The 27152-nt window shown below is 41.6% G+C and overlaps 2 protein-coding genes across 2 annotated transcripts; both read right to left on the reverse strand.

Annotated features, from left to right (window-relative positions):
• Positions 1–4380: 4380 nt before the first annotated feature.
• uts1 (urotensin 1) lies at positions 4381–6664 on the reverse strand. The gene is made up of 2 exons (XM_069657709.1): positions 6557–6664; positions 4381–5964 (listed from the first exon to the last, which is right to left on the reverse strand). Exon 2 carries the CDS (start codon positions 5959–5961, stop codon positions 5521–5523), a length of 441 nt encoding a protein of 146 aa, XP_069513810.1. The 5' UTR covers positions 5962–5964; positions 6557–6664; the 3' UTR covers positions 4381–5520.
• A 2750-nt stretch (positions 6665–9414) lies between these two features.
• Positions 9415–26743, reverse strand: mpv17 (mitochondrial inner membrane protein MPV17). The gene is made up of 8 exons (XM_069657708.1): positions 26729–26743; positions 25861–25938; positions 22434–22549; positions 20651–20743; positions 18722–18817; positions 10986–11018; positions 10830–10882; positions 9415–10558 (listed from the first exon to the last, which is right to left on the reverse strand). The coding sequence occupies exons 2-8, from the start codon at positions 25931–25933 to the stop codon at positions 10489–10491; spliced, it is 534 nt and encodes a 177-aa protein (XP_069513809.1). The 5' UTR covers positions 25934–25938; positions 26729–26743; the 3' UTR covers positions 9415–10488.
• Between the last annotated feature and the right edge of the window lie 409 nt (positions 26744–27152).

Raw genomic sequence — 27152 nt, forward strand, 5'->3', positions numbered from 1 at the left:
AATCGGTGGGCTTCTGCGTTGTGTTGTGCTAATGAGGCTTTCACACTGGTTAACAGACAGAACCTCTGTTACATCTCCCAGCCCGCTCAAGCTCCTCTCTCCCACAAGGGAATTTTACAAAACATATGACATTAAACACGGCTGAAGAAAACTACATACAGAACAAAGCATACCTGGTAAACAGAAAGACAGACAGAACCTCCGTTACATCTCCCAGCCCGCTCAGGCTCCTCTACAGACAAAATTAAATCATACAAGTTAGCTTAAAATGGCGGCCCGCAATTTAGCTTAACAAGCTAGCTCGCAGAAGATGAATGTGACATTAACGGGATTTTCAAATTAAATGATCACATCGGCAAGCAACAATAGACTCGGAGTTGTAGGTAATAAAAATATACACATAGAATACCATAAATAAGACAATAGATACAAAAGGGGAGAGGGCGAAATGATTATGCAACAAAAACCAAAGAAGAAGAAACAGAGAAGAAGGAGGAGCCATATACAACAGTACCAAACGGAGCGCTGAGGTGCTCTCATGCACACACTCAACACCGGGTGTATTTTGTGTAATTATAACAGCAACTTGGATATTAACGACCCTGTTACACATGCACAAACAGCACTGAGGGGGCTGCACATGGACATGCAGCCCGAGCAGCTGGGGGATTCGGTGCCTTGCTCAAGGACACCTCGACAGTGCCCAGGAAAGAAACTTCTTCAGCTACCAGCCCCATGCATGTATACGCCACCCTCTGGAAAAATATTGTAAATAAACCTCAATATTGTTATTATACTAAAGGTACTTTGAATGAAGTGAATCATTTTAGTGGTGCTTTATTCTGACTGATCAGCAGCCTTAAACAAAGCATGTGATATTAAGAACAAAATGTAAGTTGGGAGTGTTGTCATCTCAGCAGCGTTAAAAATTTCTTAGGCATTTTTGGGGTTAAATCTCTTCAGGCAAATAACCTCAGAGAGTCTTGAGATCTAGGGGCACTGAAATGATGACGTACAGCAGATCTTCATGATTTAAAGGCACAAACTGATGTAATTTCTTTATAAATGTTCCTTGAAAATGGAAGAAATGTGCAGGGTTTTGGGTCGCTGGGCATCCCCCAGTGCATATACATGTGGACATTTCTTTACTTCCGTCTTAATAAACACATAGTCCACTAAAGCTTCACTTGTAATGCCTCATAAGTAAAAAAATGCATAAAATTCTACATCAATGTTTCAACAAACAACCTGCAGACACGCACAAGTCTAAGTCCTGAACATGCAGAAATGAGCGCTGTGCTGACAGCTCTGGAAACGAAGTTGTGTCAGAGCCTGTTTATAGATGTTCTTGTTGCCCTGCTGATTTTAATATTTTAAAATGTGCACAGTCTGGAGTCAGCAGCAGCAGCAGCTCTGCGTATTGTGGACAGGACATGTGTAAAAATCATCTCTAACAAGACGGCTTACGTAAAGAGAGCGCTGCAGAGAGCGAAGGATTCCCCTCACCCACTCAGGAAGGGGACGGCAGCAGCGTCTTGGTGCTGACTCAGTCAAAGACAACAACAACAGCATCCTCCTCCTCAGGGCTGTTATGTATCTGTGTGGAGCGGGGACATTAGGCCAAGCAGCTACAGAGTCACTGGTGATTGTTTGGGCGTGGGATGATGACACTGATCTCATGATATTTCGTCTTTTGTTCTTTCACTCAAGGTCCTCGCTGCAGTCCCGAGGAAATGTAAAACAGGGACGGAAATAGGTTTGCCATAATCCTCCGGAAGAAATCCACACAGTGTTGGAGTTAATTCAGTCGCAACCGACACGAAACAACAATAACAACACCGGGGGAAAATACTGAAATAATACCTTTACATACGTGATCCATCTGTTTCCTCCTGCAGCTGCAAAACTAACTCTGTCAGATTTTAGCCTCCCAGATCGTCCTCTTTTGTTCAGTAAAAGCCGGTGTATTGTGAGTGTATGTAGAGCTCGCATGAAACGTGTACAGTGGATTTGTTTTTCTCCTGGATTTAAGGCCCTTATATATCTCTCTGTCTCAACTTAAAGGCTTTCTATAAAGACTACAGTTGTATTATTAGTGGGTGTTGGTGTTATATAAATTAAAAGAGTGTGGGGATTAAAGTCAGTAAAATAGCGATGGTTTCTTTCAGCGTTTGCACGGTTACATTCATTCACGGAGCACACTGCGTATTGTTATTTTCACATTTCAAACCGAACAACAGTTTCTTTATAAAATGCAGAATAATGACAATAGCAGTGGGCTGGATGTTGAACTGAACCAGTGGGCAGATAAGCCTATTATTGTATGTATTGCGCATGATTTTTGGAAAGGTTACTTGAATACTGCTGGAGGGATTTGGTGGGTTTTTTTCACATGTATGATGAGGAAACAAACCTTTTATTATGACTCATATGAACATTTTATTATTTGCAACTCCTGTGGTTGAAGTTATTTAAAGTTTAAGACTTACTGTCACCAAAAAACTACAAAAGTCTACCACAATATCTTCTAATTCTTTGGCAACATCATGTTTTTATTTCTTTCAACGTCCGCATGCCGCTTTAACTTTTATGATTAAGCCTGTTTTTCATTCCTGTGAAATGATTTTTTTTTACCTTTAATTTAAAATAACTTTTATTACTAGGATTACAACTACCGTATTATTATTATTTTTATTGTTTGATAGCTTCACGTAGTCTGTGGGTTTTGTAAATACACTAGCACATCATCAGCGTATAGAGTTAACCCATAGATAAACTTGCTTTTAACTACGTGTTCGTGTGTGTTTCCTGCGTCTTTTTAGAGCGTTGGCTGTGCACATCCTCAAAAATTTACCCTACGCATATGTGAAATGCAGTCTGCGCATGAACAGTAGGGGCAGTGTAGAGGCAGAGGGGATGTGACAGCAACAGGGACAACAATGGCAGAAAGTTCTGAAGACAAACTGATAGACCGAGTCCGCATCTGTACGATGTGTTGTTGCCTCTGCACAGAGACAAACAAGCCTGTCAAACAGCTGCAGACAGATTAGTTCTGTTTTAGAAGTCGACGTGGAAACCTGCAAAACTACGGACGTTACATCCGAGCACGGAGGAACATGTTGGAGAGACAGAGCAGGGACGATGCCGACGGTGTGTTCTGTCCACCAAACACACAATAGCTAATCTCAGAATGAACATCACAGTAACCTCCTCGACTGTCTCCATGTCTGTTGTTTACATCCTGCACATCCGGTAGTTTCATACGGCCTGAGCTCTCTGGTGTGCCCTCTAGAGGTATCCTCCAGTAACACGCGTAGTGCATAGAGAAGTTTAGTTTGATGACATCGTTTAGTGTTGTATCATGGGATTTGTTGTCTTTATTGCTAAACATTCAATATTGTGGATGAAAATCTACCTGATGTGACTAAGTATTTCTATAATAATTATTTGTCCTAAAGGTCTACAAGGTGACAAAATATATAAAATATATGTTGAGTTTCTTTACATTTTAATGCAGATACATATTATCCCTTTAAAACACTATATGAATGTCAATCTCTAAAATAAGCAACCAAACCTGATGCATGAAAACGATACATTTCACAGGTTTTATCCAGCTGGAGTGGAACATACAGTGTAAGTTAAGTCTACCACAAGGTGTGACGGGACTTGATTTGGTGCATACTGAGGTAAAAGAACAAAGCAGTTTGTTGCGGTAAGACTCTTTTGTGTGTGAGTGTAAAGAACGGTGACACTCACGTGTTTGAAACCGAACTTAAACACACACACACGCACGCACACACACACACACACACACACACACACACACACACACAGCAACACAAACAAACAGAAGGTGTTAAGGCAGAAGAATCACCAACACACCCACAGTTTGGACTGAGTCATAACAACAAAGGGCTCAGAGGCCATTTGGACTTCTGTGTTTGTTTCTTCTCCTTTTCTTTTATCTGTTTCTACAAACCGGAGACTTTAATAACTACGATAAAGTCTGAAGCTTTGGGTGAAGTTTAAACTGAGGCTGGAGATATACTTCTTTTTAACCCACCGGCTGCATCATGAACGTAATTGATCACATACTTGGCTGTGCACTTTGCGTGTTACTGGTCATGGAATCTGGAGGTGTTGAGAGTTTCATCTAAAGAGTTGTTAAAGGAATATTTTTCCAATCTTCTGACCCTGTCACAAGCTGAGCAACGGCACATTTTGGCCTTCAGTATTTTTGTTTTCATTTCTGGAATCTCAGGGAAGAAGAGGAAACATCGGACGATAATTAAACCACGCAGCCGTCACAGAGAGTTGTATTGTATAATTGAATAATACATCCTAATATTCAGCACAATAAAAGCATCAAAAGCAGTGTTTGTTTTTTTTTCTTTAAAGTTTTTTATTACAAAATATAAATGGCCAAAAAGCTTTTTCTTTCTTTTGCAAAAACAAAGACGATGTGATCCGTGTCAGACACGAACGTTGACGGTAAAATAAAGCTTTTTTTTCTTCCTTTTTTTAGGTAAGCATGCTACAGTAGATACAGTACAGGTGATAGTGCTCCCGCTCAAACAAAAAGGACTGGACAGAGGATGCAAAACAAATCAACAGAAAGTGTGTTTGTTGTTTCCTTCTACCTCCGCCTCAGCTGAGGTTTCCAACAAATCCCAATACAAGAAGATTGACTGATGAGGGGGGATTCAGGACCACAAAGACACAGAGGAGGGGGATATCAGCAGAGAGGGGGTGTCGACCTTTCAACCTCACGAGACTTTGGAGTGATTAAGTATTTTAAAGGTTAATTCTGGGCCGACTGTGACTCGAGTCATCACTTTATGTCTGCCACCTGATTTTGGCCAGTTATTTATATTACATGAAACTGTATTTGAACCATCCATCATGCAACCTGGATTTTCAGTTATTGTAGGGGCTAACAGAGTGCCTAAAAAGGGGTTAAATATCCTGACCATCAATAAAATGTTCTTTACAAACATAACACTGAGGTCATCCGATTTGTTCACACGATTTACTGACTGTAATTTAGCAAAGGAAGTAAATTTGTAAACATTTAGGTCAGCCTTCTGATTTATTCCTGTTAGAAACGTCATTAATTTCCCCTTCAAGCATTAAAAGATCAGATCAGAAACACAAAGAAGAGCACTGCTCCAAAAGGTCCAAGTGTGGAATCCAGTGGACAGTTTCCAAAAGTCCAAGTGTGTGTGTGTGTGTGTGTGAGCAGGGTGAGGATGGGGGTGGAGCCAGGTAAAGGTGGAGGGGTGGGGAGGTGGGGGGTCTGAGAAGTCCGTTTCCATTTTTTCCAACAAAGTCTTTAAATAAAACCTAAGAATTTACATTTTGCTCGCGGTGGCTTTGATGCGTAATTTGGCACCATCTGTGCGTAAAACGATGAGGAGAGGAAGGCAGGCGCACAAACAACAACTAATGTCAGAGGTCTTGAATACTGAGACAGCGGCTGGGCTGCTTTAATGAGGCATTTAAAAAACAAATAGAGCTTTACTTTCCGACTTCGTCGAGGACTTGCCGGTTGAGCTCAGCCTGCTCCCTCTGGCTCTCCATCTTGGCCATCTGGATCATATTCCTCAGCAGGTGGAAGGTCAGGTCGATGGACAGCGGCGGCTCCTCGCTGCGCTTCAGCAGCTGCGCTGCCGCCGCCCTCACCGCCTCATTCTCGGTCTCCTCCTCCGGTGTGAGCAGGTTCAGAGGGTCCTGGTTCCTGTTTTGGAATAACTTCAGGAGGTTTTCGCTCAGCAGCTCTGAGGCGGTGCCGTCCCCGGCGGCGGCCGCTCTGAGGAGCACTTCTTCCAGTTGCTGCGTCTGGAGGCGGCCGCTGCCATCCAGCCAGCTGGGGAGGGTGCGCGGTCTGCCGGCGACGTAGCGGAGGTGCGATGAGAGGAGGACCGAGGAGAGGAGCAGGAGCAGGGGGACTGGCTTCATGTCCTGCAGGCACAGGTATTCATACTGATAGTTAATCATAGCATCATCAGTAAAATGTGGAGGACAATACACAAAACAAACACAAAAAACTGTTTTTGTTTTGTTTTTCAGACTGATGAAATCTCCGTATTTTCTTTTGTGCACGAATGAAACAAAGTGTGAAGTTAATCGGTATAAAAAAAAAGAGAAAAAGTAAAACGAAGTTTCTAAATACATTTCTATTCGATCTTTTTACCACAATAATCCTTCGCTTATATTTAGCGCAGGCCTTGGGTAATATTGAGCTGTCCATTTTTTAAAGATTGGTCGATATGATTGCTTTACGAGTAATTCGCAAATCACACAGGTAAAGTCAAGTTCCTGCGCGAAAAAAGAAGCAAATCAGCAATTTTGTGGAAGTGAAAAGACTTCTCTCGCACAAAAAGCTGGTTCAAAAACCACAAAAGGTGTCATCTGTATTAGCTGATTAATAAAACAGGCAGAAAGAATAAAAAAGTCTAAAAGGTCAGAAGAAGACGATGAGCTGCCTGCACGAATACTTAAATTTAACCGAACTTCACGCTGAAATAAAAAGAACAAATGAAAGTAAACTCACTTTGTTCTCTCCAGATGCTGCAGCTGAACTTTGCGGATCTCAGGTTGGAGCAGAGTCTGGAAAAGTCCCAGTGAGCGCGGAGACTGGGGAGGACGGAGGGTTTTATACATCCAGCCTGCTGCTTTGACGTCAATGCAAGCACACAGACCGGTTTGGAAACTAGACAACTATCGAGACAACAAGGCAATTTAGTCCTGAGGGACAGCTGGGGATACTGTGATCGACACTAAAGGGTGAAGTGTTTTTTTTTTATTATTGCATTAAAGGTTTATTTACCGTAAGGACGGGATGAGGGACTCCAGGGCTGCCAGGAGGAACATACAGGGGGCCTTGAGGAGTCTGGGTTTGGGGATTCATTGAGAAAGTTCCAAGGGTTCTTCAGGCTTATAGGGATCAATAATACCATATTATTACTAGACTTAATGGTGTTGGATGTGGCAGCTATATTATCAGATAGATTCTGTTAAGTTACCCCTTTTCTCACGTGTTGATTGTTTTCATGAAGGTAAATTAATTCATTCTGTTTTGTCTTTCCAAACCTGCTCGTATCAAATTCCCCTTGAAGGACCAATCATTTGAATCTAATAAAACTGATTGAATCTGGATATTTGATTGACAACCACCTCACACTCAGGATAAGGCATACGGCTTGAAGGAAGTGTCTGGATCATTAAGCTAAATCTGCTTTCACATCAGTTTGAGTTAATCGAACTCTTTATTTTTGACCTGTTGACCTTTACAACAACACGAAGTGCCTAATAGTTTCTTTTAGCAGATGCTTTTGTCCAAAGCGACGTACATCTGAGAGTCAGACCGATTACTTGTTGGGTGATCTGTGTATTCGGTAAAGCTACTTGCAGCTTGTGATCAAATCTTACTTAGTTATGCTCGTGTTACTTCAAAGACACATTTTGGGGATATGAATAATGGCTCCTTGAAGTGCATTTACATATTTAAAACCAGATGAGCATTGTGAACATCACTATCACGTGTTTGCATCAGAGTTAAGAAGTTTTCAAAGCAGCTTTTAAAGCAGAAAAAACTCAACATTTTCTGGCAAATACAGGCCTTTTAATCAGGCAAGAGCAGAACTCTTAAAGATTATGGATTTATGTTTATGCATGTTTGGATGCGAGGGCTGCACGGTGGTGCAGTAGCGGGCCTTGCTGTGTGGAGTTTGCATGTTCTCCCCGTGCATGTACTCCGGCTTCCTCCCACAGTCCAAACACATGCTCGTTAGGTTCATTGGTGACTCTAAATTGCCCGTAGGTGTGAGCGTGACAGGTTGTCTGTCTCTGTGTGTCAGGCTTCTGATTGACCGGCGTTCAGTCCAGGGTGTGACCCCGCCTCTCGTCCAATTACAGCTGGGATAGGCTCCAGCCCCCTGCGACTCTAAACAGAATAAGCCGTACAGATAATGGATGGATTTATGTTTGGATGCACAAATAAAAAGACATAGACAACATGTCCTCTGTGTATCATTATTCCCTTTAGACAGATGTCGGCTGCATCACGCCTCATGTACCAGGTCAGAGTGCTAACGAGACCGTGCACTGCATCTTCATTTAATTACCTTGGTTTAAACCATAAACTCAGCCAGCTTTGGTGCCGAATCAAAAAAGGATTCCAGCTTTCTGGGGAGCGGCTCGTTTCCCTCGGGGGAGGAAGAGGCTATTTGGCAGATTTTCAACCGTTTCGTCAGACGGTTTCCGCTTGCTTTTCCCTGATATCAACCGAGTGTGTTTGTGTGGGGGGAAAATGTGAGTAGTTATTTGGTTAACAGCCCAGCTCAGCAGCCTCCACATCTCCCTCCAAACAAACCCCACCCGGCCGGAGACAAGCGGCACACAAAAGTTAGCGAGGTCAAACACACCACTGACATCAGCTGGTGAAAAACTTTATTAGCATGTATGACACGGACAACCTTTGTTATCAAAAATGTTCACATTTGAGTATAAAGATTCCTGTACATCAACGGTTCAACAGTGATCGTCCATACAGGGTCTGTTTCGTAGGTGAACAATGTACATTTACAGCTTTAAAGGAGCAGTTTGACATTTTTGTAAACACACTTGAGATGTGAGATAGATGAGAAGAACGGCACCTCTGAAGTCTCTACAGCTAATATGAAGCTAGCAGCCAGTTAGCTTAGCATAGCACAAAGAGAGGGAAAAGGGGGTGGGTCTTTCCAAGGTGCAGCAACCAGCAGAGACTCCAGGAAGTCACTGCCCCAAGTCCAGTACATAAACGGGGTGTTATGTAACAGCAATGTGTTTTTTTTTTACAAATATTTTACAGATTGAATAACCAGGAAAAAACTTCTTGATTAATTAATGAGCTTCAGAGGAGCAGGAAGGCGGATTTTGTTTCCTTCAGGCTGAGGCAAGCTAACTCCACCCCCCCTATTTCCAGTCTTTGTGTTGTGCTAAGCTAAGCTAACTGGCTGTAATGTTATATTTTATGCACAGACATGACATTAACATCTTCAATCTGTCAACAACAACAACAAAATTTTAAACTAATCTTTTGATGTTAGGTTTTCTGGTCACTGTTTAAAGTAATAATCTCGAAGATTTTCATTCACATAAATGTCTGTTAAGTCACTATCTATTGCTGAATGAGGTAACACAATGGTGACTGAGCCTATGGCCCACTGATGAAAGCCTTTGCATTTGCAGTATTACAGACTGGGTGTCTAGTGAGACTTTAACGTAAAACATCACAAGCGGCGCCCAGTTAGTGACACGTTTTCCATCAGCCAGCAGTGGTTGGTCTGCCAGAGAGGGTAGGCGGAGCTAAGCGGCTGCTTTTCCGCTCTCTGCAAGTGTTGCGAGTAAACAGTAATCTACTATGGCTGAACAAACAAAGAAAAGATGGATGACTACAGATACAACTTCAACAAGAAGTGAAAATCCAAAGAAAAAGAAACAAATTCGACGCTCAGATGAAACAAACAGTCTGAAAAGGAAAGCGACCGTCAGCCAGGAAAATCAAGAGTTACAACCGGAGCCAACCGCGGACGTCACACATGCAGCACTGTCTGATATCTGGGAAGTGCGCTCTCGCAATTACAGTTTATCACCATAGGTGCCGCCAAAGAGAACGAAACCGAGATCTTCAAGATTATAACTTTAATAATCCAAGAAGGAGCACATCATTTCAGAGCCATGATTCTTTTTACTGATAATTTATGCAACTAACTTTACCTTCAGAAGCCTCAAAAGACCAGAATGCATTGCATCCTGCAAACGATAAGAAATGGCATTACTTGGTTTAACATTATGGCTTTTTTTCCCTTGCTTTACATACATTCAAAACAAATATCTACATACAGGTCTCTCGTCCTTTTATAAGGTTTTTCTTTGGTAATGACGGTATATAAAGGGACATAAAGGGAATGGGGTGAGATAACAGAAAAAATGCAAGTAAATAAACATGATTACAAATTCTGCAACTTAATTAAACAGATGAGACCCTGAGGTCAAAAAGTCCTTCATTATAACAAATAATATTAACACTGACCTCCTATAATTTCAAGTGCTTGACTAAACATTTTATGGATTACAAAAGGTTCATTTTAAACAGAAGGTGTTAATGCATGAGAGTGTGTGTGTGTGTGTGTGTGTGGCTACATCGCGGCCCCACCACCAAATCCTATTTCCATAAATAACAAACTTTCACAGACATTTCTGCAAATGCAAGTTTGACTTTCAAGTGTGAATTTGTCATTCAGAGTAGACGAGCTCTTCTCCCGACCTTTACGAGTGAGTCAGTCACAGTTTTACACGTTTGAAATATCAGAGGACTAAGACGCCTAAAGTCAGCCAGACAAGAACCGCCCGTGCCCAACACACACTGCAGATGAGTGTAAAATCACTACCATCACCATCATCAGTAACAACAACAGCACAGGCCGGACCTGTGATCGACGCTCACATCTTATTGGCCTTCCAGGTCAGGTAGGAGTTCCAACCGACGGCAACGATCTGGACCACAGCCAGCCTGCAGCAGGAGGGAAATTTATTCATAACAGTGTCTGACAAGGCTTTTCACAACAATTATGACTCTGATTTATGACATTTAGAAAGAGATGATAATTGCACATTGTTTTTTTGCAAGCATGGCCTACTTTTAGAGCAAACATGACCCAACAAAAGCACAAAATTTCCTTAAATTCAGCCAACGGAAGACTTTCCAAGGCTCTGATTGTGAGTCTTATTATTTGTTCTTTATATTTGATCAATGCTGCTGATTGATGAAGCCATACAGTTACCTGTGGTGCAGGGGAATGAAGTAGAAGTTGGCAATCTGGACTGGAGGCCAGAGCTGAAACACAGATCAGATTTAAGGGATAAAGAACTCAAATGATGCAAATTACAAAGTCAAAAAATCACAAGTACTGGTGATTAAAAAAGTCAAACATACTTACATAGTAATTGGAGATCAGAGCATCTGTGTAGTCCTGTGAACAGAGATTAGAAACAGTTACTATGACGGCATCATTATGAGTGCTGAGTCACTCTCAGTCATGACATACGCAAAGCTAAAAGTAGCTCTCGGTTAGCAGAGTCAGAACAAACTCCTCAACATAAAGTGGGTAAGAGCTCAGTTGGAGAGTAGTTTATAATGACTGCTAGTTCTTCTAGTGTCTGACTCTGTTTACCTCTTGTAATATAATGCGGCTCGGATGATTGGATGTCAAAAAGAGCCTGAAATACAAGTGCAAACAACCACAAAGATGCACTGAGATCAAATCATTCAGACCTCTACCAAGGTAGAAATTTCGTGGTGGCAGCAGGCTAAGCAAGGTGACCCTGATGTCCCTCTCCCCAGCCACGTTTTCCAGAGGCGTTCCCAGGCCAGTAGGGATATCCAGTATAATCCCTCCAGCAAGCTCTGGATCTACCCCAGGGGTCTCCTCCCAGTCGGACGTGCCCGCAAAAAACCTCCGATGTTGGGCACCCAGAAGGCATCCTAATCAGATGCCTAAACCACCTCAACTGGCTCCTTTCAGTGCGAAGGAGTGGCGGCTCTACCGGATGTCCGAGCCCCTTACCCTATCTCTAACCCCGAGTCCAGCCGACCCGCTGAGGAAACTTTCGGTCACTATCCAAAGCTCATGACCACAGGCGAGGGTTGGACCGTAGACCGACTGGTAAATCGAAAGCTTTGCCTTCAGGCTCAGCTCCCTCTTCACCACGACGGTCCAGTACAACGCCTGCAGTGCTGCTGACGCTGCACCGATCCGCCTGTCGATCTCATGATCCATTTTAACCTTTGTTTGTGAACAAGCCCCCCCAGAAACAATCCAATAACTTAACAGTCTTAAAGTCTGAGCTGGGACCTTTTAGCTCTACTTGGAGAACTGCTCGCGGTCCGATATGACACTTTGCAAACACATCCCCGGCGCTCCAAGTCTTCAAACATGTTTCTTTAAGGTAGACAATGAACAGCAGTGTATAATATATTTGTTACAGTGCTGTGTTGCACCTCAGATTGAAGCTGAAGCTCTGAACTGCAAAATGCGACTTGATTCACTTCTAGGGGTTGAAAATATGTCAAACGGTCTCCGATTCAAAGGCTGAAATTACCACTTGAAAATGCTACAAACATTTTTATCAGAAGTTGCCGGTCGTTGAGTTTGTTTGGATGTCAAAATCTCTAAAGTTAAACTTGAAAACTTCTGGCCTCCTACTCAGGGGGTGAGGTAGGTAGGTAGGTACGAGGTTCAGCTCTCCAACAATTCCCACCACTGAACAGTTGAAACTGCCAGTGGGGGATGAAGTGAGAAATGGTGATGTGTTGAAGCTCCAGTTGGTGCAGAGTTTCATTCCAAAACAATGTAGGATGGAGGGAAGATTTAAAGCCAATAAAATCAGCAGCTGGCAAAGTTATTGTTGAGTAATTGCTTATGATCGACACCTCCATAAACCCCCTGCAGCTACAATATATTCAGTCACTTTATGGTGTAAGACAGGAATTTTGCTCATGCTTTTCTTCAGAGTTGATATACCAAGGAGACTTTACTGCATGTAGGAGAAAAAAAGCTACATCTGAACGGAAGCTAGCTATCCAGTTGACAGAAAACAAGGCAAAAAATATGAGTCTGCTCATTTTTCCGAACAAAAATCTAAACTAAACTTTGAGGAAGTCACTGCGGTGTCACGCGAGTGTTGCTTCCTGGTAACTCTGGCGTTCTGGACGGTTGCCAGGAAGTTGCTCGATGGTTGCTGAGATGTTTGGTTCGATTGTCAGGCTGCTTCCAGCTGGTTGCTGGGCACAGTCACACTCTGTCTCTCTCCATGGTGCTGAAACAGTCAACTCAGCTACTCTCCGTTTCTGTACATCGTCCTGAAACATTTCTCTTTCCCTCTATTTCTTTTGTCTCCAATCACTACTTATTAACTTTATAGTGCACTATATACTATACTCTCGGGACTTTGTCATTATGCGATTACCAACTAAAATGTCTTCTCTATATCTGGCCAAACCTAAGAAATCTGCAGCCCAATTTTTAATTCCAAAATATAGGGGGGCGACCTGAACATTAATCACACAACTCTGATCATCAGACAAAGATGAAGTATTTTCCAATGTTTTCGTTTTCATAGACAGAAATGATATGTGAAAATAAGCCTGTGGTAATCAGTTTGTTAAGCTGGAAAATAAGTGCATAAAGGTAATTATGACATTTTAAAAAATAAAACATTTATTAAATATATTTATGTAAAGTAAATAAACTCCTGTGGCCCACCTGCAGTTACTTTAAGGCGGGTCAGTACTCAGCACTTCCTACTCCTACTCACTTTAAGACCAAGCGCCTATCATGGTTAAAGATATAATCTCGAAGATCTCAGTTTCGTTCTCTTTGGCGGCAGCTGTGGCGATAAACTAAATTATTGCTGAAGCACACTTCCCAGATATCCAGACAGTGCTGCATGTGTGACGTCCACAGTTGGCTCCGGTTGTAACTCTTGATTTTCCTGGCTGACGGTCGCTTTCCTTTTCAGACTGTTTGCTTCATCTGAGCGTCGAGTTTGTTTCTTTTTCTTTGGATTTTCACTTCTTGTTGAAGTTGTATCTGTAGTCATCCATCTTTTCTTTGTTTGTTCAGCCATAGTAGATTACTGTTTACTCGCAACACTTGAAGAGAGCGGAAAAGCAGCTGCTTAGCTCCGCCCACCCTCTCTGGCAGACCAACCACTGCTGGCTGATGGAAAACGCGTCACTAACTGGGCACCGCTTGGGATTTTTTCCATGAAAGTCACCACAGACACCCAGTCTGTAATACTGCAAATGCAAAGGCTTTCATCAGTGGGCCATAGGCTCAATCACCATTGTGTTACCTCATTCGGCGACAGATAGTGACTTAACAGACATTTATTTACATAGAAATCTTCCAGATTATATCTTCAAACCAGGAAGCTCCTGCTTGTGTTATATTTATGGTACAAACTACCGGTGCCTTGAGGCTATATGAACGATTTCTTGATCACACATGGGCAGCGAGTTAATTCCTTCGAAACATGTTATCAAAGCTTTAAGTCACCTTCGCTTACATTTTAAATAAGTTACTTTATTTTTGCAAAATGCCAAAGTCCATCAACCTGTGCAACTCGCTTTTAAAAATAAACACTAACAGTGTGATGCATTATCATTAACGCATTACTAATGTAAACCATTGACTGCGTTTCTTAAAGGATTTAACTCATACAAGTGAAAATGTGTGTCATCTATTTTAACTTCCTCTGACTTCTAAACGTGTCTCCGTTTTTGCTTTATGTGACACAAAGGTCGGCAGATTGAGACTTTATGACTCCACAGTAAATACAAGATGTGTGTGTTATTTCTCTCTCTCTCTCACACACACACAAAACTTCCCTTTGACATCCACTTAAAGGTCACCTCAACAAGTGTCGACATATAAAAAAACAAGCCAATGTTCCAGTTATAACCTTTTTTCTCAGGGTGAAGCTTTTTCTAATTACAGCCCAACAAGCTTCTTCGCCACCTGAGGTGAAATTACCTCCGCTGGTCGCTGCGTCAGAGACACGTCAGGATGTTTCCTCCCACACTCGGGAGGAAACTGGACCTTCCAGGTTTATTAGCCGTTTTTATTTTAAGTTAGTATAAAACTTTTTAAAACAGGAAATGATGTAAGACGTGACGACAGATTCAATCAACCTGAAAACTAAATCCCTGATGACATTCCTCCAAGTTCAAGCTGTTCTTTGCATTTAGTGCTAATTAGCAAATAACACGTTACACTAAGATGAGCATTACACCTGTTCAGCCCTCAACCCCCAAGAGGATGCTGTTTTTTCAACAGATTGTAAAGCCCCTAATTTCAGGTAAATTAGTCTGAAACATTGCGGTTCAATTTTCATTTCAAAGGGCCGTTAGTCTGGATGCTGCTTCCAACGAGAGCAGGGCTACAGTTCCAACAACAAGTCGATATAACATGTAGTTAGACATAAATCCCGTTTGGTATGAAACGTTTTTGCAGCCAACTCTTAACCATTAGTAGAAACATGAATTGCCATCAAGTTTATTTAACACGGTTGAAATAGCAGATTTATATCGGTTCACATCTGCTGCAACCAGTGGCGTCCTCGGGCTGTTTGAGGGGCAGGGGCAAAACAAATAAGGGCACCCGCTGTATGTGACGGGCACAAGGGCGCAGACAAAGTGACAATGTGGGCATTTTTTTTAAAGATTATTTTTATTCCACTTTATTCTTACTTTTTCATCTTGTATTGCTTTTAATTCTTATATGTCATTTTATTGCTTCTATTTCTTTTAGCTCTCTTGTTGCTTTATTCTCTTCCATTGCTTTTATTGCCTTTAGTTCCTTTTATAGTTTCTAATGCTTCTAGCTGTTTTGTTTGTCTTGCTAGTATTTACTAGTTTTTATCTCTTATTGCTTTACAGCTTTTGTCTTTTTATTGCTTCATTTCGTCTCTTTTATTTCTCTTCGTCATTTTATTTCTATTTCCTGTTTCTACTTCTTCCTGCTTTGTCCCCTTGGTCTTGTGTCTGGCCATACTGTGGGGGTTCTACTGTTGCCAGTTGAGTTTTGTGCTTTGCTTGTTTTGCTCGGTTGTCAAAGCACTTTGTAAACTTTTGTTTTTACAAGTGCTATATAAATAAAGTTATTATTATTATTTATTTATTTACTTTAGGACAGCTGAAGAGAGACAGGAAAGAGAGGTAGAGAGTAGGGGATGACATGCACCAAATGATCGATCAGTGTGTCGAGGACTGTAGCCTCTGTACACGCGGCGCCTGCTTCACCAACTGAGCTAAACCAGCACCCCAAGCATTTTTACCTAAGGTGTCCCATGAGGGCACATTGTCTCACACGTATGAGTGTGCAGAGGCAAACTAATTTTCCTACATGTATCAATTATCCCGTGGAAGGGCACCCAGACAGCGCTCTATCATTTTGTATCCAGGACAGGGGGCGTCTATGACCCTGTGTTTTTTCAGACATCGGGGCACCAGGGGAGGCGACTGCCCTTGAGTACACCACCCGCTGCAACCATCATGGTTGTTTACGAAAAAGCCTCAATGGCGCCTAAACCCAACCCTCATTAGATAAACGGTCGGTGGAAATCTGTGTGAAGGGCGAAGGAGTAGACACATCTGTCTGAGCAACATGACATGAGCTCACAGATTCGTCCGTTTTGGGGCTTTATTAACCTTAAACTCACTTAACTATAACACAGTCTGCATACGGAACACCCAGCTCTGTCATCAAGCTCATTTCTTATGTGTGCTGATGTCTTTGAACACTGAATGACTGTGGAGTAGTTCAGGTGGAGTTCAGGTTGCGTTGCAGGTAAAAACAGCTCGACACGAAGGGCAAAGTGTTGATTGGACTTGTGTCAGGCTGTTGAGCTGCTGGATTAATTTTCACCTCACATTTCCTCGGTGCCAGGCGGCGCTGTAATGAGCACATTTGTCATTTATTTTCCGTCCTTTCTGACATTTACCAGGTCGGCCTTTCGGCTCCGCGCGCCTCCGTTTGTAAATAATTGATGGTGACCAGCGGCACGTTGGGTAAGCAAGGCGGCGCCCGACGTTTGAGCAGCTGGCACAAGACGACAGTTAGCTCTGACCGGGCATACAAATACACACACACACACACACACACACGTCTATATATGAAGGTATGAGTCACTCCGGCTATTTCCACAGCCCCTCCCCCCTCCGCTCTCATCTCTTCCTCCATCACAGGAAATAGTTTCTAATAATAATGAGAGGTGAGTGCTGGAGGTCAGGTACTGTACCTACCATGAAAACCAAACTTCCTCTCGTTTACCTGGAGTGTGTTCATTCACAAAAACAAAGCTCTATAGCCAGTGTGCAGGATAAATACAGGACACAAAGTTAAGACAGATCAGGAGTCTTAAAAGTCTAGTACAAACTTAATATGTGAAGAGACTTAAAGGGGTTTTAATGCCTAAAAAGTCGTGTCGATGTTGATGAACTGACTCGCTGGCTGAAAGTCGCATATTTTATGTCCCATATCCATGAGGCTCCGGCAGAGCCCACTCCTCCTCTTCCTCTTCCTCCATTCATGAATGAAAAATGAGCCGAGGGCAGATCAGGTCAAACACTCCATCTTTACTTCAAGTGGAGACAAATTTAACCCGCGTTTAAGAGCGATTTTCTGGCTCGACTAACCAACGTCACAAAACGTATTTTCAGCAGTGGACGACGCGTTTGGAACCTTGCCTTCAGTAGAAGTACCGACACAGAGCTCTGAAAACACTCCAAGTAACAAACACGCATTCAAAACACGAATTAAGTAAGCACGGCGTATTGAAAGTAAGTGAAGGTATGTAGGCATCGCGCCTGAAGCTAGGAAAGATAAGACTTTGGCAACCTTTCATTACATATCTGCTTAAGCTGCTTTGAGGTCTTTTTTTTTTTTTACTCTCTGGCCAAATAATTCAAAGTTATTCTTTGTCTGTTTTGTTTTTTAATATTTGGAAACCTTGATATCTTTGATGTCTAGTGTCCGCCTCACTACAATATAGTAGTAACACATGTAGCATTTAGGATACTTTTGATAACAAGTTTTGCTGCTAAGCTTTGTCCTTGACAGGTTACGAGATGACCTACAATCACAAGGTGACAATCAGAGGTGTAGTGGGGGAACGCTATTCTTATGACAACATCACCAACAATACTACATGCATGTATGAACACACATAAGGCTAAAAATTATCAATATTTTCAGATCATGCTGTCCACTACACCCCTGTTTTTTTGCATAAATTTACCAGGGGTTGGGAGAGCTTGAAAGACAAGTCGTGTTCTCCGATGAACGTGCACACACGTATTTTCAAGTCACACACACGGTCAGTCATTGATGCCGGTACGTCAGCTGTGGTTGTTGCTCCCGGTAATCGTGTTGTGTGTTGGAGAGCGAACAGCTGCTTTATGAGCGAACAGCTGCTCTATGAGCGGGGTCGCATTCGTGACGTGGTAGCACTTTTTTACCGCCAGTTGCATACATTAGCTTTCTCGAGCACAAAGTGCAGAAGCAACAAGCACCTGCTTCTCTTAACTTCTTGCACCAGCTACCAAAAGGCTTACCGTCTTCCCCTATTTCTTCTACCCACGCCCAGCGCCATTTATTTTTTGATCCTTTATCAATTAGGAGGGCATCTTCCCCAGGCCTCATGAATTTACTCTCCATCCTACTCTCCTATGTGACGTCTCCGCTCAGGCATCTGTGCAGCATAGGACTCGGTTGAAGCACATTAACCAAGACCCGCCCCATTCTACTTCTGATTGGCTAATAATGTTAGTTTGAGAGAGGGAGATTTGTGTTTCTCTCATATCATTGGCAGACGAACTCATGAACTCGAAAGTGATAAAGACATTTTTCTTCAAATATAGGACTATTTTTTTTCCGCAGCCAAACGCCACACGGTGCCGGAATACTTTAAGCCCTGTGATTATCATTCTGGCCATAATCGTGCAGCCCTTATTTGTCCCTGTGTGTCTTTTAAAGTTACATATTATTTCTTGGATTAATCTTACGGCTGCATTAATGTGAAAAGATGGACAAACATTCAGCCTGTGAGGACGGACAGCGGTGTCACAGACGGGTAAAGAAGCCGCTGTGAAGGTGAGGTAAAACAAACTCACCCTCTTGAGTTTGGTGATGTTGTCCTCCACCGTCAGTCCGTTCAGAGCGCCAGAGATGCAGAGGAAAGCTCCCAGGAAGCCCGGAGCAAAACACAACTACAGACCCAGAAAGAAGAAGAGAAGAAGTTAACTTCAAGTTATTTTTTGACCAGAATATTTGTGATAAAATACAGAAAATAAAGTAAAAGTTAAGGTCTGTTAATTGTTGGATCAGATACCAATATAACCAGCAGACTGTACCATTAACCCACTTTGATCCAGGAGAGCACCGGTGTTTATGTGTTTACAGTGCTTTGAAACTGCTCCTTACATATGAACCTTACATAAAAACATCTGACTTCCATCAGGTATTCAGGTGTGACGCAGAGACACGCTGCAGCTGCATTTAATCTTTCAAGTCACCAAATGGCTCCTCGGTTATCAGCGAGGCAGCGGGAGCAGCGTACAGTCAGTGTGGACGCTGAACTATTCAAGCGGAGGAGTGGGCCCTTTGCTGTGATTAATATTTCAGTGTAAGGGTAAAGAAAGCTCTGACGTCACCAGAGAGCAGAAAGAGGAGCGTTAAACGACTTCCTCTTTGGTTTTACTTTTACAGAAGAATTGATTAAGGTTTTTATTAATTCCCTGTTTTCTAACATCCTGCTCCTGTGGACAAAGCGGTGCGTCTCTTCTCTTTGCTGATCCTGTCCTGCACATGAACGAGCAGTTTTCTAGGAATAAATATCTCTTCCTGTTTACTTTTAACATTCAAACACAGGAGTCGTTGTGAATCTTGGACAAGGAAAATGTAAACAAAGGCAGTGTGGGTCTGCATATTACAAATCGCCTCGTCTGACAACAAACAGGTAGCAGCGGTTAAAGACATTAAAGACAACTATAAAGAAATGATTAATTTTCTCACTGATGGGGATGGGTATCAGTAGGATCTTATCGATACAGATATTTATCTATACTCATATCGACACTACTACATAAGACATGTCTTTATTAGGGTGTCTGATAATGTCCCTCTGGAAGGGAGGGTGTAACTGGGGTTAAGGGCTGTGTTCATCTTCGTACAGTAACAACAGTTAACATGAACAGTAACTGTCAGAGGCTGCACTGTGGACGTACTAGCAGTGACGCTAGCAATACATTAGCATTAGCCGCTTTGCTAAAGCAGACGCAACAACCTTTTTACATTAAATTTAGTGAAGTGAGCTCAAAGACTTAACTCTGTCTGACAGACAGACCGACGAGTCTTTCTCGAGCATGAGACCACAACAAAGAAATGTCACAGACTGACGGCAGCTTCGTCATCACTACGGGACGGATGTCAGCTACGTTAGAATAAAACGATTGAATGAAAACGACATTAAATAAGACAGAACGTTAACGTTAAATACAGACAGGAGCACCGTTTGTCTGTGAGCTTATCCGTACTTTTGGTATGACCAATCACCCATCCCTCCTCGCTGTTAGTCTTGTCTGCTTTTGTAGGTCATAAAGAGGCAACAGTGTTAAACTGAGACTGTGTCATTACCAGTTTAAAACTCCTGACAGTGCGTTTAAACATCTTAATGCAGTGATGTTGAATCTGGGTAAGAAGGGTGAAAAAGAGGAGCGAGGCTCTGGTTGGTCGATCACGCTCACAGCTGTATAGAAAAGAGGAAGTGGGGTCAAACGGTTCTTCAAACTCTTGGACTGAATTTGGCATCTTTCTGTCCGTCCGCACGACAAAGAGCCGTCTGTCAGCCTGATGTGAGGAAATCGTGTCTCATCCGCCCTGTTAGCCACAAATAATGAGCTGAGCCCGAGTGGAGGACGTATCACACTCAGAGTTTGGATTAAAATAGTTTTGTTTCTTTTGAAGCATTTTGGGTCGTCTAAAGCCAACAACATATAAAAGGTAGTAGAAGAGATGAAGCCTGCTCCAGGTGCGTCTCTCACCTGGTCCACCAGCATCTTCTTCATGGCAGCACCTTTAGTTCCTCCGACCACCAGCCGGTCCAGGACTTTGTACCAGCTGCCGATCACTGGACCCTGTGTCATAAAACAAACACATGAATAATGTTGTTTCCTTTTCTTGTACGTATTATTTTCTTCATGCACTTGATGTATAATTAATGTGAGAACAAACACTACATGGTGTACGAGTTGTGTTTGTCTGCATGAACGAGCAGACATGCCTCGGTGTAACATGACTCCTGCGTGTGATAGAAGATCTATTTTAAAGACAAACATTGATTCATCTTCTCTTTGATCTGAAATGACGAGGCCGCTGATTGGCTGATCATAAGACGATTATGGAAGTATAAATAAACTTTGCCTGCGTGGTGGTGATGTCATGAAAGATGTGCTACTGTATGCAGCTGTCACACGACGTGATTGGTGAACACACAAAGGCGTAAAGGAACAATATGTTATATGTAGATCATGCACACACACATTGTGTACAGACATCTGTAGATCTGTAATTAAAGCGCTGATGCTGCTGAATTCAACTTTTGTCCTTTAAAATCTTCTTTATGCTTTCTCATGAAGAACGAACGACCAAATAGAACCATAAAAAACACATTTTTACATCTGAAAAAAACTAATTAAACTTCAGTAGAGCTCTTTATAGGTTCCTACAAAGACAAGATTTTAATTTTAAATGCACTTCTCTTTTTTTTGGTGATTTTTGACAACTATGTTACATGCTTTAAGAAGGAATAAAGTTCATCAAATCATCACAAAACTTCACTCACTGCAACTCCCTCCTGGCAGGCCTTCCTGCATGCACATTCAAACCTCTGCAGATGATCCAGAACGCAGCAGTGCGACTGGTCTTCAATCAACCCAAAACAGCACACGTCACTCCACTGTTCATATCCCTCCACTGGCTCCCAGTCGCCACTCGCATCAAATTCAAACCCTGTTGCTCGCTTTTCAAAACAGCAACATCATCAATATCATTAAGGTCAGAGGTGTTCATAAAGAGCTGGGTCTTTAGCTTCTTCTTAAAGGTGAAAGGGACTCTGCAGACCGAGTGGAGTTTGGTAGCTCGTTCCACCACCGGGGGACGACTGAGGAGAAGTTAGTGACTTAGGGCCCTGTGGTGATGGGAGCCTAGGTGCCTTTCATTGGCAGAGCGTAATGGGAGGGACGGAGTGTAGACCAGGATGAGGGCGTTCAGGTAGGCAGGAGCCGTTTTTGTTGCTGTTTAGTAAGCGAGCAACAGTGTTTGAATTTGATGTGAGCGTCGACTGGGAGCCAGTGGAGGGATATGAACAGTGGAGTGACGTGTGCTGTTTTGGGTTGATTGAAGACCAGTCGCGCTGCTGCGTTCTGGATCATCTGCAGAGGTTTGCATGTGCATGCAGGAAGGCCTGCCAGGAGGGAGCTGCAGTAATCAATGTGTGAGTTGCAGCAATCAATGCGTTTTAAGGTCCTTGTTTTCATTTATAGAGCTCTGCATGATCAGGCACCTGTTTGCATTGTTGGTTCCAGCTTCTAAAATCAAAGGATTTGCTGCTTTTTTTAATCACTTATGACAATCAAAAAAAAGTCTTTGGGTTTTGGACTGTGGGTTGGACAAAACATGCAGCTTGAAGATGTCACATTTGTGATTTTGGGGCATTTTGAAGAATAATAAATGAATAAATGAATCCCGAAAATGATCATCTAAATCATCTGTAATGTACAAACTCAATAGCTGCAGCCCTACAAGAGTAAAGGGGACAATATTTACCACAAAGAAGAAGCCAATGCTCATCATCTTGGCTGTCCGCCGCACGTTGTGATGAGCCAATCCTCTCCTCTCGATCAGCTGTTGGGAGATGACATCACCGACGCCCACTAAGGAGCCTGGAGGACAAACAGCAGAGAGACAGTGAGCTCGGTGATGCAGGTGATATTGTTCCTGTGGATGACTGTACAAGTGTGGCGGATATTTTTACTGCAGTTTTGCATGTACATTAATTCATTTCAAAGACAAGAAATACAAGTAGCCAAGAAGGGGAGCCGTTTAATTACTGAGCAACATGTACTGTGTAAAAGTGTACTCATGTTAAAACAATCAATGCAGCTCACTAAATATGAGGTCATGAAGCTTTCACTAAGCCTGCAACTTTAGGTTTAATTTCACTACAAATTAATCTGCTGAATAATATTTAGTTATAACATTTATAATAATGTAAAGAGAAAAAAAGATCTTTGAAATTTCACATTTTCAAAATGATTCTTTTATCCAAACGACTCTTCGATTACTGTCACAAACGACAAAGAAAAGCAACAATTTCTTACATTTCAAAAGTTTAAACAAGAAAAATAGTTGACAATTTTGGTTCAAAATATTTGGCAATTAATTTTCTATTTATAAATTAATCATTGTAACTCTAACCTACACAGTCTGCTTAAAGTTATAATCTCGAAGATCTCAGGTTCGTTCTCTTTGGCGCCACCTGTGGCGATAAACTGTAATTGCGGGAGCACACTTCCCAGATATCCAGACAGTGCTGCATGTGTGACGTCCATGGTTGGCTCCGGTTGTAACTCTTGATTTTCCTTGCTGACAGTCGCTTTCCTTTTCAGACTGTTTGCTTCATCTGAGCGTCGAGTTTGTTTCTTTGTCTTTGGATTTTCACTTCTTGTTGAAGTTGTATCTGTAGTCATCCATCTTTTCTTTGTTTGTTCAGCCATAGTAGATTACTGTTTACCCGCAACACTTACAGAGAGGAGAAAAGCAGCCGCTTAGCTCCGCCTACCCTCTCTGGCAGACCAACCACTGCTGGCTGATGGAAAACGCATCACTAACTGGGCGCAACTGGGACATCCTTGTAAAAGCATCTCAATGGGAATATTTCTGGTCAAATAAAGGTTAAATTAAAGCTGACTACGACGAGTTCATTAAAGTACGAACTCTGTAAATGTCCCAAAATACACCTTAATCTGATTCAAAATGGCTGACTTCCTGTTGGGTTTTCACCGTGACGATAAGAGACTTTTTTGTAGGTCTTAACATCATACATATGCCTACCAATTTTGAGACTTGTAGGTGAAACCTGCTCCAGGGGCTGAATTTTGGAGTATTTCAAGGGGGCGCTGTGCAGCCGTTTTGCCACACTGGTGCAAAACACCCACAAAACATTAAAACCTTCACCTCTTGTGATGAGTGTGCACATTTAGATGAGTTTTGGGGCACGTTTAAGCTGCCAAATGTGCGATTAATTCTTCTTTTTAATTACGGCTGACCTGACCTGAGGCCTACATGCTGCACCAAACAAACCACAGCTGTCAACTTAACCTCTCACAGGGGGACACTGGGGGTGAACTTCTCTCTCCTGACTGATAAAAAGACACTGAATCAGGTGGAAGACTCTTTAAAGCGCACTAACATAATGTCACAGCCCTCACACTGTACCATACTGTAAAAGTGACAGCTCAGTTTAATCACACAGACGCAGCTGAACAAGAGGTAACCTTTCCTTGAAATGTCAGAGCAGAACTAATAAAGGGGGTGAAGGTGACACGGTGGACACACAAACATGCACACACACAGAAAAGAAAATGTTCATCTTGACAGCAGTAAATACAAACAGTTCCCCTTAACACACATTGACTCAGACACAATGATGGGCAGCACTGAGAGAGGACTGACCCGACATAAAGCTTCAGGTTGCACCGCAGCATCATCAACCTCATGCAAACATTCATCGTCCCCAGATTTAAATGACGTTAAACTGCAGATATCAGAACCTCAAATCTGTGCAATTGTCATAGAAGTAACAAAATATTTACAATTCTGATGTAAATATGAAGATTTAAGGTCTTATAAGGCTTTTTTCACAGAATTTAACTAATATGTTATTTGAAAAGGGAAAAAAACTTGGTTTTGTCTGTTGAATTAAACTTCTTAAATATGTGTTTGGTCAATAAAATTTGCCGAAGTTGTGTAAAATCATGAAGATGTGTATGTATGCTTTTAAAACATCTTTATAGTTGTTTCCAGAACATGTAAATGTCTGGATATTGTGATTCTGCCTCAGACTTGTTGCTGCACAAGTAGACTCTCTAAACCCACTGAAATATTGATTAATGGATATTTGATCAGGGTTAATACGAAGACAAAAAATATTCTAACTACTCAATTTAAAATAACACATTAGCAAAAAATGGTGTGCAATATATTCATTAATAAGAAGTTTCTCAAGTTAAAATACTACCATGTACTTTTCATTCTCCTTCTGGTTTTAATTCTGAAAAGTATTCAAATATAAGATTCCAGTACTAGATGAGCCCTACGACAAATGTTTAGCACCGGCTCCATCTAGTGGTGATGTTACAGTACTACAATGGAAGGCTGACTATAGTAATATTTAAGGATGAGCTTAGATTGGTAGTAATAGCAAGTTAATGTAGTAAGACTCAGAGATAGACAACAGCTCTACCATGCTTTTCATCATCTTGGAATGTTGCCCTAGATGTCACAGACTTTAAACAGGAAGTGACTTGGGACAGGAGGTCAAAGGTCAGAGGTTCGTATGTCTGAAAGTGTTCCCCCCAGGATGTTTGGGAAACTTCCTGAATTTCATGCTCTGATATATTTCAGCTGCTGTTGCAGTTTATGCTGATCACTAGTGCTGCAAACAGTTTAATATTGAACATCTATTTTCTATTTCTTCTTCTTATTGTTATGACATTAATAATAATATTTACTGGAGCACTTTTCAAGATCATTAAAAAGAGTTTCTCAAAGGCAGAAAATGGAACAGACAAGTCAAAAATCATCAGCTTCTAAAGGAAACAGATGTTAGGAGGTTAAAGTTACTGAGAAAGATTGTTTTATCATCACAGCATCTTTTCAATGTTTGTCTTATTTGTAGAAAACACATAGTGACTTAAATATTGACAAAAGTTCAGAAGGTAACAAAGCCAAAGGCCTTTTCCTTTTTGTTGATTCAGAAACCTTAAACTGGAGCAAAGGTCATTTTTGAGCCCCTGTTTCTGTCACCACACACACAGACACACATGCACACGCACACACACTTTATCTGCAGCAAAAAGTGAGTTTCATAAGCAAAAAAAACCTTCGGATTATCTGATTAAGATGATTTAATTTGAAATATGAAATGTGTCTGCTGCATTGTAAAGTATGCATGACAGAGAGTTGTTCATACCAGCAGTCACTATTTGCACTGTCCAGGGGTATTTGGTCATCAAGGTCTGGTAGGATCTCCACAGGCCTGCCATGCTCTCTGCTAGTAAGAAAAAGATATTATTGAAAAAACGTGATTTTACCCACCAACCTACTTCCGCCCACTATCAGGCAATGTGACTCCAATCAAACTCCCCTGCTAACTACTCCCCTTGTGTCACCTATTAAGGCTTGTTTAACTAGTCTGCTTCTTTTGGGCTAAGCTCAATGTAGCTGGAAGTCTAAAACTATATTTCCTGAACAGAGATCAGCCAATTTAGCCGGTAAAATCAGGCTTAACAACAGATACAAATTTCTGACCGATTAAGCAACAGTGAGTAAAACAATGTATCTGTATCAGCTGCTGGCTAGCTTACAGCCTACACTGAAATAGTGATATTAAAATAAAAATATGTTCTTTCTGTAAAATATTTTAAAGCCGAATTGAAGACTGCTTTCAAATAATTTAAGACAATTGTAAACCAGGCTCTGACAGACATGTATGGTAACGAACAACAAAATAAACTTTAAACCGACACATTTTTGAATAGAGTTTGGCGGAACATTTGAGCTCATTCAGACAAAACTAACGCTACAAATACATTTTAAAGTTCTGCGTGCTTACTGACGTTAACGACGTTAAACTGCGTCGTTTCTAGCTAACAGTTTGAAGTCTTACATAAAACAACGTCTTAAGTATTACCACGTTTAGTTAACTGTTAAGAAATGTGACAGTAAGACACTGGAGCTGCTACAGACTTAAACACAACCACCACAGCATGTATCTTAACCTATGAATACTAATCCTCACTTTGTTACAAGCTATTTAAATAAATGTGCATGTTACGTACCTGTTAATGGTCCCGGTGCTACTGAACGAGCTGCTGCTGATGCCTTCAAGGCCTGACATCAGCTCAGAATTTTGTGTTCTACAATTCTGGTGCACGATTTTAAAGCTTTACTCAAAGGCCTCTGTAAAATGATTTTCCATTCTTGTTAAATGGGTACAAAAAATAGATGTTGCAGTTACTGCTTGGTAAGGTAATTTATTTAATCATCAATAACAATTTGATTAAGTAAAAAAAAAAAGATTCATAACAAATTCAAGGTAAATAGAATAACTTTAGCTTTTTTTGGAGTTGGAGCAAGACAAATAATTAAACGCCTTATTTATGAAAAACCCCTTTAACTCTTAACGTAAAAAAGAAACATTTCACACTTACCTTGTCCGTTTAACAATTTCTGGCTCTAACATCAAATGAACATAAAGTAAAA

This window comes from Semicossyphus pulcher, unplaced genomic scaffold (genome assembly GCF_022749685.1).
Source record: "Semicossyphus pulcher isolate SPU_LCO1_2020_fin unplaced genomic scaffold, fSemPul1.0.p SCAF_11, whole genome shotgun sequence".
Classification (NCBI taxonomy): Eukaryota; Metazoa; Chordata; class Actinopteri; order Labriformes; family Labridae; genus Semicossyphus; species Semicossyphus pulcher.

Coding starts and splice junctions, on each gene's coding strand:
- uts1 (XM_069657709.1), bottom strand. CDS start 5,961: ATGAAGCCAGTCCCCCTGCTCCTGCTCCTCTCCTCGGTCCTCCTCTCA.
- mpv17 (XM_069657708.1), bottom strand. CDS start 25,933: ATGGCAGGCCTGTGGAGATCCTACCAGACCTTGATGACCAAATACCCC. Junction 22,550..25,860: donor AGTGCAAATAGTGACTGCTG/GTATGAACAACT, acceptor TTTGTCCTCCAG/GCTCCTTAGTGGGCGTCGGT. Junction 20,744..22,433: donor GCATTGGCTTCTTCTTTGTG/GTAAATATTGTC, acceptor TTTATGACACAG/GGTCCAGTGATCGGCAGCTG.